We start from the raw sequence: 12,252 nt of genomic DNA on the forward strand, positions 1-12,252 counted from the left end.
CTCAGGCTCAAGCGCTGAGTCTGCCCCTTCTTCGTGCTTTCATTTTAGCGGCTAGCGCATTAGTGCAGCAATTTTCATTTACCTTTCTTCTTTGATTCAACAGTGTGACACAGTTTAGTTCCGAACTTAGGCCAGATATCACGGAGTTCTGATTCACTTCCCTCCATGCATGCCTATAGGGACCGTGGCTTCCACCACTTCATGTCGTAGCAACTGTATCTAATTGATCTACTTTCGCTTAGAGGTGCGTGCTTACTTATTGTCATCGGGGCACTGTGAGCTGACGTCTCCGACGAAGGTGGCCTTTTTTCGTTTTTGAGGTGTCTCGGCTACTTTGGTGGGGGAGTCGAGGCGGGTGCTCGTTGCCTGCTGTGCCGGCTGTGGTGTTGGGTGTTCGGTCTTGTCTTCTGGCACTGGTTTCGCCAGCGCCTGTCCACTGGGGTCCCGTCGCTTAAGGGACGAAATGAGGGGCCGTGCAGAAGGGTTGCTTCCGGCCGAAGCGACGGCCACGATACGTCCAGTGGCCGAGTTGACCTGTGGAGTTTAATTTCGACCAGAGTTTCCGAGCGCCATTGAAGATAAAGACGAGCCTCCGAGATGAAGTAGGACTCCGACGAGCGTTAAAGGGACAATAAAGACAAAACTCAACCTTCCTCATATCCAAAGAACTAGCCTTTAGTAGCTCGCTCAGCTCCATTCCAGTTACGAAAGACGTTTTTTTTTTTTTTTTTCACCCGAAAATACAAGAAATACGCACAAACCCATGTGTAAATATTTTTTCTAGCTGGCATATTTAATCGGAAATTTTTTCTAGCTAGAAATATTTCTAGCTAGTAATAGGCTGAATTTCTTGCTAAAAATTCTGTTTCTAGCTCAGTTTCTAGCTCCGCGGCTGGCAGCTATTACTTCCAGCTGGAAGCAAAAACCCTGCAAGCTGGAAATAATCGTCTCTAGCTAGACTAAGAATTGTTGTAGTTAGAAGCTGTCCTTTCCAGCTAGAAACTATGAATCTAGTCAGAAATGAACCTGGAAATTAAGATTTCTTGTTAGAAATGCTCTTCCCATTTTCACGGGGAACTTTCAAATTTCGCGCTACGCTGACTGCGTACGTAAAATGTGCCGGAACTAGAAACGTAGTTGTCAGCGTGTTAGCATAGCGGCACGTTAGCATTCAACCGATACGATCAAACAGAACTAGGGGTAAGGGGGGGGGGGGGGGGCAAGACAATTTCCAGGTATACCGTAGTGTTTCTTAGTGTTGGCTTAGTGGGTGGCCGCCAATCGCACAATAGGGGTTTTGTGACGTCCTGTGAAATTGCCTGAAAATGGCCGGGGAGTCCCCACTGCTTCATATGTTCTCTTTGATATCTCGACTATTTGTTTGAAGTTTGAGATAAAATTGATCTCACTGTTATCGGGACAAAGCAGCCCTTTCTAATGAACCCGACTTGTGCCTCTTAATTAAGAATCTGCCTGGTAGAGCTGTGCAAACTCCCTTAGATCATCTCATCGGAAAAATTGTTCTGGTTTGGCACCCGGACACGGAACACCGCTTCACGTTTAGAGAGTAATCAGGTTACAATTAAGCAGATCAAGAAGGCCTTAGTTCTGGTTTTCTATCATTTGGTGCCGAAACCTTTGCTAGGGCAAAATATTTAGGTTATAAATACTCGAATACAGGGATGTGCGAATGAAAAGCCACCAAAGGAAATTGTCTGGGCCGTTATGCAGAAGTTTACAAATGCGGTCATAACCATGCAGCTAAGAAAGAAATTGGAATAAGAAGACCTTTAAAGGTCATGTTATTATGCTAACAACTGTTTCAATAATCCTTTTTTACCGACTATGGATGGCGAAAGGCAAATTGGAGCATAGGGTTTTACATTTTTGAAGATATGTTGGGCTAGAAACAGCACCTCGTAGGGTTGGCTTTTTACGCAGTTCGGGTCCAAAGAAAAGCGGTTGGTTTTTTGGCCTTCTTCCCTCGAAAGCGATTCCTCTCCGTGGATGTGACTCACCTCGCTGAACTCAAAATTTTGGCCGGTGGCGGGGCCTCTGCCGGTGCTGGCGATGTCGGACAGAGAGGAGGTAGAGTCAGCGGCGCCCTCTCGAGCCGGCTGCCCGTCGCGAGCGTGCCGGTGGTGTCCGTGGCGCCCGGACTCACGGCGACGTGCCTAAGTTCGAGGATACAGGTGAAGAGGGTCGCTTTTCGAAAAGCTGAATCGGATGTATCAGACACACTGCGTCGTAGTTCACAATGCCCCGATCCCTTCGCACAGTTCCATCCTACTCATCTACTGATGTACATCCCGCTCAGCGGCTAAAAATAGCTGGGCATGTTTAGAACTTTACCAGAATGTGAAGGCGAAAGGCCTACTTGGACCTTCTGTTGATCTGCTGTATAGAACTTTCAGTGGAACTTTAAGGACGCGCCCGTAACCTTCCGCCAGCCCACAGCACCCTCCGAGAGCTTCGTAATCGCCCTTGTCGGTATTTTCCCCTCTCTCTAGGTGATATTCATTGAAAAGTTTAGCTGTCAATTTCTTCGCTTGGCAACACTGGAAACGGCCACGGACATGGCCGATGCGACATGGACATGGCGCGGCATGTGCCACTGCGCCCGCACGCCGAAGAAAAAATACACCGGCGTGCGTCGTCTGCTCCGTTTCAACCCGATTGTCAACTGCGGTGCCAGCAGAGATGTTATTAATTGCACTCACATTGGACTCGAGGCATTATTTTGCGTTCGGTGGGGTAGAGTTTGGAACGCCCAACACAGGTCATGTGCTGAGCACAGACAAGTATCGCCATTCCGCGGAGCCTGACGTAACCAGTAACGGCGCACTCACATGGTTGCCTGCATGCGTGCCTCGCCAGTGAATACAAGCTACAGGCGGCTCGTATTTACCGTGTGACGCCCCCCCCCCCCCCCCTCGCACGCACTGAATTAATAATTAACTAATGATGAATGAATTAATAAATTCAAACATTTTATAAATCAATAATTGATAAGCTGTGGGCTACTCCTGCCCAAACTGAAGCCTAACGGTAATGCTGGGGAACACTTGCACTCTTGCTTCATGCCTAGATTGAGATCTGTTGTGTTCGCGAACGCAGAACGGCACACCGTGATTTGTTCGCCGCAGCAGATAGCTTTTTCTTAGTTTCGGCTTTGTTTCTGTAGCGATTTTCCTTAAAGTGCTTTCAAATGCTCTGAATAAAACCAAGCGGGCCATAAGCGGTGGCGTACGTGTAACTTGTGTTACGTCACATAAGCGCAGACTGTGTTCGTATTTCGAAACATAATTTTTTGGGGAGAGTTCAGAAGTTATCTGATGTGCGTAAAGCAGCTAAATTTGTCTCGCGTATTTCGTGGTCGGTTAATCAATGAACTACACGCGCTTATCGGTCATGCTCTAATATTGCTTCAGATGTTAAAATAAGCTGAAAGGGACCCTGCAACACTTTTCTCAACTTTGCTCCAAATCTTAATAGCGTTCAGACTGTAGTCAACAAACACATTCTGTACTTAGAATAGGAGGTCATGAAGTACGTCAACCAAAAATTACTGATCTATGCTCATCAGGAAACTCTCCAAAGATTTTTCTCTTTTTCCCGGTAGTGGCGTTCTTCGAGCGCTTAAATTACGTCATTACAGCGATGTAGCGGCAACTGGCCGGCTTCCTTTTAGTTGCAGCAATAAACGGATCAGGTTGCCACTTTAAAAAAGGGCCACAAAAGCAAAGCAGAAACGGAAGGCGGACGTTATTCAACGAGCAAACAACACAGTGCCACTTTGCGCTGGCGATAACTAAATATTTCGCAGTGCTTTCAGACCCGAAGGAAAATTTCAAAGCGTTTACTTGAGTATTCCAGAGTTCCTTGAAGTATTGGAGGGGCTTTTTAACCGAAGCTCGAGATGCCGTGGGCGTATTCAAAGGCCGTCACGAGATGACGCACTGTGCCATTGTGCTGCAGTTTGGTTAAGTGGGAACATGCTTCCAGCAAAGGCAATTTTCTCCACAAAAGCTTGCCAGAAAATGTGCTTTATCATATTTAGGTTTTTTACAGTTTATCATGACCACAAGAAAGGCGCAACTTTTGTACCCAGGATGCTTAGGGGCGTCGATAAACTGGGCGGCCGTCATATCAAATGGGTTTTGTTGTATGATGTAGACAACGTTATTACCGTTGGTGTGTGTGTCAATCCTGGGCCTTAAGGGCCTTCCTCAGAGCTTGAGGCCCGGAGCGCCATGCACACTTTAGTTTTGAGGACAGCATACCTTCTTAGGGAGGATGTCCTTGCGACACTGGGGGCACCTTTTGCACAAGTGTTTCGCTGCTGGCAGGGCCACTTTGCCTGCCAATACGGGAACACAAGTGTCGGCGGGGGGCACGGAAGGCTCCGTTAATCCATGGGGCGTCGTCAGCAGGTGGTCGAAGTCCCGCCGGAGCTCCAGGTTGGTGGCGCCTGGGGGCAGCGACCTGATCGAGGTAATGAGTATAGCTTCATCGTGGTGCGAAATGGCCCTTCGCGGATGTCGCTGTTGGAGATCTTGTGCAATATCGTTGGACGCACTGGCGGAGTACTTGTTAAATTGATTGAGTAAACAGTGCGCATGCGTCGGTGTCTCCGTCCCGGATAAGCAGCACATCAGGCTTCCCCTCTTAAATCATATCGGCTCACTTGAGAGTTATAGAAGAACAGGGGACTGGCCCGAGCAGGGTAACCGGCACCACTGCGTGTGCGCAGATGGGAGGAGGCCCGATGTGCGCATGAGCGGGTGCCCACACTGTGCACCGGGCCAGACCGGGACCGCTGGTCCGATCTGCTGCCGCTCTCTAACATCGCTAAAATCATCACCCTCTGACGTACCCGCAATTTTTAAAATCTTAGACGCTGAAAGTCTGGGGGGGATGCTGAAAGACTACATCCACTACTAGGCTTAGCTAATCCAACCATATCTTATATACGCTTATCTACATAGCAGCCCTAGCTCACATGGCAGACGGTCATTGAAAACGTTCCCCGAAAAAAAATGTTAGTGGCTATTATTATAGCAACCCTTGGAACTATCGTCCGACATTTCTCATGGCAGTCGTCTCTGATTAGCTATGTACGCCACCCCGGGTCTCTGGGACAAATATTCCCTCATAACTCGTTCCTACAGCTGCTCCTGTGGCGTGGTGGTATAGCACTTGCTTTGAAACGAGAAGGCTCATGTTCGTGTGCGGCAGGGGGGTAGTTTTACTGAGAAGCAATATACCTCTACCATCCAAGCGAATTTTCGTGGCAATGTCAGCAGAAAATTATCATCCCTAAGTAGCCAGGCACATACCTAAGCAGGGGGACTGGCCATACCGGTAATGATTACGGTTGCGTAAGCGACTCCGGATGCAAAAGTACCCAACAGCATAGAAATCACACAGTGACGTCACCACGCTTTCATATATAAAAAGGGAGACCGACATAGCACCTCCTCCAGTTCATACCCGGCTACATTTGGTAGACCACGGAAAGTAAACACGCCAGGAAAACAGCCACAAGAAGAAGAACATAAAGCAGTCGTGAACGTTGTTGTGCAGCAATAGAAAGTGTGGTTAAGTACATTTCACTTGTCTCTGGTTTCACTCTTCATAGAGCCAGGCGTGATAATTCAAGTGACGTGGCATGGGCAATCGTTATGGGTGTCGTTTACAGCTTCGCAGTCCAACCACGTTCACAGAGGGGGTTGGAGCCACGTTTTTTCTTTCGTTTTAGCTTTCAGAATTTTTAATGTTTTCGATCATCGGGATTTTGTTAATGCTTTGTTTGTTCTGGTTATTACTATATCAAGAGATCGACGAACAAAACTTCTAGAATGGGTTGGATTAGGTTTACTATATGTTGCGTTCTGTGTCGTTGCTTGGTTAGGATAGATTTGTTACAGCCGGGTTGGATTTGGGTAGGTTACGTTCGGTTAGGTAGGTTATGTTGGGTTACGTTGTTGGGTAATGAGTGAATTTCAGGCCAACCAGTTTTTGTGGAAACTGCCGCGAGAATTTTCCGGAGGTAATTCTCCCGGCTTGTGAGGTGAGACGCATCCAAGAAAGAAAGCTGCGGCTGGGAGTGCCCTGGTTGGAGGGAGGTATACCCGCCTGGACTTTGGTGTCCAGCACTGAGATCCCAGTTGGCCGGAGTTGATTTCCGACTCTTTCAACGCTTGACGCCGGCGGTCGGGCGTGGCGTTAAAGGTGGTAGGCTGGCCCGCGGTCCGGGCGGGGGGTCCGTGTTTGCTGCAATGTCGTCGGCAGCGACGCTTGCCTCGGTGAAGGCAGTGCAACTCGGGCGGCGAGGCGATACCGGGCGGCGACGCTGGAGGCGGCGTTGGGTTCTCGGCTCCATGGGCCAGGGCAACCGCGGGATTCGGGTTGGCCATCTTTTTTGAGGGGAACGGCTCGACAGGGCAAGAGAGCGAGAGATTCAGCAGTGTGCTGTCACGAGCAATGCAGCGGGTGCTCCTTCGTATTCGAACGATGGCGATAGCGATGCCAACGACGATGAAGATGATGGTAGTATTTCCAGGTGAAGAAGATGAACGTTGACAGCGCCAAATACCGTGCTCATCAGCGACCACTACCAACCTACGAAGAGGATGCCTTATCTTTCCTCGACCGAAAAACTTTTGAAGAAAACTATTGTGTCATTCTGAAGTCTTGACAATGTATTTTGACTTCAACGTCTTTTGTGGCGAGTTTGAGTCCGCAGTTTTCAGAGGTAATCGGTTGAAGTTGAACTCAGTGTTATAGACAAGGGTGTTACGCACCGCACCCGGTGGCGCGTAGTTGTGCTCGTGCCAAGATGGCTGCCTCGTATTAAAATGCATGTCTCCATCATCTATCATTGCCCGTGTCGTCTCCATCCTACCACCACGTAACAACATAGTTTACAAGAAACCCCTTTTACCCACCCATGGGGGGTTGACGGCGATTAATGAAAGGCAGTTGCCAACATGTGTTACGAAGATCCTACAAGGAGCAGGAGGAGTGCCAATAGATAGATGCTGCAAATATTGCAGTAGTAGAAGAACGTTTTGTTGGAAAGAAAAGTGGGAATTAACCACCTGTTTTATTTTTTTTTTTGAATATTTAGTGTGGCCGCGTATTATATATGGTTCTGCTTGCTTCGGCATACGACAAACGACAAGCTGGTCGGGAATCTATAATTACAGCGGTTCGTTTTCCTTCTTTTATTTCTTCAAAATATGGGATGTCAATTTGAATATGGCAGACAGTTTTTGTGCCATGTTATAGGTTAGACGTGCTATTTGTGAATGTAACCCATCGGCTGAATTTATTGTCACCTAGCATAAGCCTTCTATTGTCATCCATTTTTCTTGTTTGTCCACCTACTCCCCTTCCCCAGTGGGAACTTGTAAGTTGTATTTGATCCTCGCGCTGAACGATCACGTTATTCGACTGCGCCACGCAACGAAGAGGACAAGGAAGAAGATATGTACGTGCAGCACGGAGTGCGTGCTGTGCATTTTGGTTTGTCTACTGGAAAGAGCACGACGCTCGCTGAAAGGGATGCCGCGTTTTGCGTCTCTTCGGCGCCACTAAAAGCCGAGGCCGGGTTTTTTCAACAGAAAGAACAGGTTGAAATGAGTGTATCAAACAGAATTGTGTAACAGGCATTCCGTTCTTGTTTTTCTTATTCGATGGCGTTCTTTTTGGCAGAGCACACACTCGCCATGCACAAGACTGTACAAGGAGAGTGCAGCGCCTTCTTTATTAGCAGGCTAGCGATTGTCGCAGCGTGTTCATAGCTTTTCCTCCCACTCCGTCAAATCGATATCGGAGAGCTTGGAGCAGAGCGTCACTCTATTCCTGCAGCGCAATTAAATACCTGCAGAAGTGAATTTCTCGCCTTTCCCCGGCGGTTTTGTTATTGCATGGTTCAAACGTAGCTGGTTCGAGGAAAACATGACACGAATAATAAGATGCGCTTCGGTTTAATTTTTCACAGTTATCTGGAACACAAGGAAAGACTGTAGACTGCATCACAGACTTGCTCAGATTCACACAACAGACCCAAAATGGTGAAATGAGATTGTGGCATCAATATTCTGTCATGCCTAAATTCCCCTGACCTCGAAGAAGAAAAAAAAAACTAAAAAATTCGCACAGCTTGCACTGGTGGTGCATGGCTGGAGAAACAGCAGAGCTGGTGGCCCCTTCCCTTCCTCAAAGACTCCGCTGTTGCACTTAACATGAATTTCAGAACTTGCCGCTGATAGTTCTCCATGATTGGCAGGCCCGGATTGTTTTGTCTGCAGACTTTCACATCTTTCCCAAAGTGGATCGCGTTGGCACAAGCTAGAACCCGCGGCAATTGGCTTCGCGAACTCGGCGTCTGTAGCACGAATTAAGTATCTGTGCTCTTCACATTAGGCGCGAACGAACGGGAACTGGCGAGGAGAACAGCACGTGAGAGATAAATGCTTGGCAGGGTGTTCTCGAAGGCTTGCGCTCAGTTGGGCTGAGTTTTCTGGTAATTGTTGGGTTTGGAAATGACGGGAGCATACGACACGGCAGCAGTGGCTTACTGCTTTATTCGACGCATGGACTGGCGTCAACACAAAGTACAAGTCAAGAAGAAGCACACACAGATGCGGCTGCCGGCTTATAAAGCCAGCGCACACTACGTCATCGTCGCGCAGACAGTCGCTCAGATCTTATCAAGAGATAGCACCGCGCGCGCGCTAAGCCGAGCACTGCAAGATGCCGAGCTGCCGGACGTAACAGTGATGTTCCACGGCAAAAGTGAAAGCTTTACCAGCTCTGCTGTTAAAATAAACTCAGTGCAGGAATCGCCAGATGGGCACATAAAGGTTTGCCGTATGGCGCCAGCCACTGGGTGATTTACCACGCCTGCGAGTTCGTACGCAAATATTTCGGTCGGGCTCTTTGTGAGGTTCAATCTAGAAGTCCAGGTTTGTCCCTAATAGCGTTTTGTCAATCCAGACATATTATTTCTGCACAGATGAGTATGTTGCCAGCCTACACCTAGCTGCCAACGTTTGACGGTCACCTGACTGAACTGACCGACGACCAGGCCAAGTACGTGGGTCTCAACAAGGCCGCGGGCCTTTCAAGCCCAAGTACTACAGGTGCGTCTTGTCATTGTTTTCCGCCTCTGTCCACACATCTTGGCTGTGAAGTATACAGCATTTGTCTCACCTCACTAGCACCGTCTAGATGAATTCAACAATTGAGTTTCTTTTTAGTACGAAGATGAATCAAATTCAACCAAACAGAATTTGAGAAAACAGCAAAACTTTGTTACGGGACTTGAATGCGATGTGTTTCACATGTCAGCTAGAGGAAGTTTACGGCCACAAGTACTTAAAAAAAGTAGCTAATTAACTAGTTGTTGTCTTAAAATATATATTTGCTAATATCTTGATAATTCTTCCCACCTGACAGTCCGAGCTGTCCGGTGAGAACTCGCAAGAAGGCTACCATGTTCGTTTTATTGCATCAAACCAAAAGCACACTCGCATCGAGAACATAGATTTGGCTCACTTTGATGCATGCCACAACAGAATCTGGCTTATTTTACGTTGCGAAATGCGATATCCGTGCACGCTCGCCAAATGTTTTCTGACATATTTTGTTGCAACCTGTTTTCTATGGGAAAGTAGCAGAGTTTTCTAGTCACTACAGTTTTATCTAATGCGGCTTCAGTCTCTAGATTTGGCTCATTTAATTTGGCTCAATTGTGCGAGGCATTCACTGCAAGTCGCATTAATGTGATCACACTTTGCTAGGTGAGCTTATTGCAATCAGAAACCAGACAATGCTACAACAAGGGAGCAAATACATCGTAAATATAATAAATGCATGGTAAATGCGATGCAAATGTGTTATAAATGCGTCATATTGCAGAACTTGTAAATTTAAGGTAAATGCTTCTTTAATTGGACCGAATCGATCATTTCTGGACAGCTCTCTGGGCTATTCACATTTCACACCAATGCATAGGTGTTTGTCAACTAAAGGAGCTAAAGCTCCTTTCAGTAGACACACCGCACGACACTGACATTGTGGATTCCCTGATGGACATTTGCATAAATCAACCAGTAACTAATTGCCTTTGGTGCTGAGGGATGTATTGTTTTTGGGTGTTTCTTTTACACAGCTGATGTTGGCATACGCAAAGAAGTTGTACAGGGTGTGGTTAGGACAAGCAGAGTCTTCATATTTACTCAGACTAGTCTACTTACGACAGTGGCTTTCAATTCAGTCTGTGTTTCTACTTGTACTCTGCCACACCCAGTTATTATAAGCTGTGCAAGTTTCCCAAGGTCTGCTGGCTTTGTTGGCAGCTTTACTCCACAGCCTTCCTGAGAACAGGACTTTCTCAGTACACTTCTAGTTTTCAAGGTAAAAAAAGGAATGGGCACAATTGAACAATGCCTGCAATGGAGCGGAAATTCCTGAGCAGATAGTTTGGACGTTCACGCCAAAGGCAGCACCTCTATGAGAGCCGTTACCTTTTGTAATGACCTGCGTAACCTCCAGGTCGCTTCCGAAGGATTATTGAACATCGCATGGATACATGTGGGTAGGTTTGTAGAGTGTAAACACAGTATGACAAAACTCCCACATCTGTAACATTGTACACTTTTCTTTAATGCGAGAGCATTTTCTTGGGACGGGTACGTATTTTGGCAAGAAATACGGCACTGTAACAAATTAATGTTTACATATACTTGGACTAAGTGGTGCCATCTTTCAAGTCTATCTGTGAAGTGTCTGTTTTTAGAGTATAAACATAGTATGCCAAAACTCGCACCTCTGTAACAAATTTCACTTTTCTTTAATGCGAGAGCATTTTCTTGGGGCGGGGACATATTTTGGCAAGAATTTCTGCACTGTAACCTATTCATGTTCAAACAATGTTAGACCTAAGTGGTGCCAGCTTTCCAATTAGCTCTGTGACGTGTCGGTTTGTAGTAGAGTATAAACATAGTACGCCAAAACTCGCACTTCTGTAACACGTTTCACTTTTCTCTAATGCGAGAACATTTTCTCTGTACGATGACATATTTTGGTAAAAACTAGGGCACTGTAACCAATTAATGTTTACACAGTGTTGGACTAAGTGGTGCCACCTTTCCAGTTAGCTCTGTGACGTGTCGGTTTGTAGAGTATAAACATGGTATGCCAAAACTCGAACCTCTGTAACACATTTCATTTTTCTTTTTTTGCGAGAGGATTTCCCTCCGACGGGGACATATTTTGGCAAGAAATACGGCACTACAACCAATTAATGTTCACACTGTTCGATTAAGCGGTGTCAGCTTTCCAATTAGCTCTGTGACGTGTCAGTTGGTAGAGTATAAACATATTATGCCAAAACTCGCACCTCCGTAATATATTTCACTTTTCTTTAATGACACAGCATTTTTTGGGACAGGATCATATTTTGGTAAGAAATACAGCACTGTAGCCAAATAATGTTCACACAATGTTGGACTACGAGGTTCCAGCTTTCGAGTTAGCTCTGTGACGTGTCGATTTGTAGAGTATAAACATAGTATTCTGAAATCACACCTCTGTTACACATTTCACTTTTCTTTAATGCGAGAGCATTTTCTTGGGACGGGAACATATTCAATTGTTATAATAGCGCAAATAGAGGTAATTCATCGAAGAGAATCTTAAAAACAGAAATACAATACCCAGAAAGAAATTATAAAAGTGAACTTATGAATTCAAAAATGAAAAGCGAAGACGAGAAAAAAATCCCGGACAAAAATTAACGACGGAAAAACGAATACACGAACTAAAACACGGACGAAGAAACACGTATAAGGAGATAATTAGTCGTATGGAATCTTAAATGAACCAAAATGACAAGATAAATTGTAATAGCTAGCTTATAAAATAAATAATGCGCATTTATACGCCTTCTCCAAATTGAAGACTAAAATAAAAAAAAGCGATGAAAAGAACTACGGAAACACTTATAAACATATCGTGAAATCGACCAACCATATAAACCCCTGCCTTTACATAGAAGCTTAAGCATAATTGGCACGATAAGATGTTGAATATCCTTAAATGGCGTACATGAAGCTACTTAATTGAAAGGAACTTGAAAACAGAAACGATAACAAAAATAAAAAAAGCTTCAGAAGTGATCTCACAAAATAAAAAAATAGCGGGCATAAGCGCATCTAATGGTTCAATTTATATGACACA

The 12,252-nt window shown here is 45.9% G+C and overlaps 1 protein-coding gene across 1 annotated transcript; it reads right to left on the reverse strand.

Annotated features, from left to right (window-relative positions):
- Positions 1-102: 102 nt before the first annotated feature.
- LOC144159363 (uncharacterized) lies at positions 103-4,815 on the reverse strand. The gene is made up of 3 exons (XM_077690794.1): positions 4,284-4,815; positions 2,019-2,174; positions 103-534 (listed from the first exon to the last, which is right to left on the reverse strand). The coding sequence occupies exons 1-3, from the start codon at positions 4,653-4,655 to the stop codon at positions 253-255; spliced, it is 810 nt and encodes a 269-aa protein (XP_077546920.1). The 5' UTR covers positions 4,656-4,815; the 3' UTR covers positions 103-252.
- Positions 4,816-12,252: the final 7,437 nt, after the last annotated feature.

Source organism: Haemaphysalis longicornis, unplaced genomic scaffold (assembly GCF_048455015.1).
Source record: "Haemaphysalis longicornis isolate Haplotype H1 unplaced genomic scaffold, Haemaphysalis longicornis Haplotype H1 scaffold_10, whole genome shotgun sequence".
Classification (NCBI taxonomy): domain Eukaryota; kingdom Metazoa; phylum Arthropoda; class Arachnida; order Ixodida; family Ixodidae; genus Haemaphysalis; species Haemaphysalis longicornis.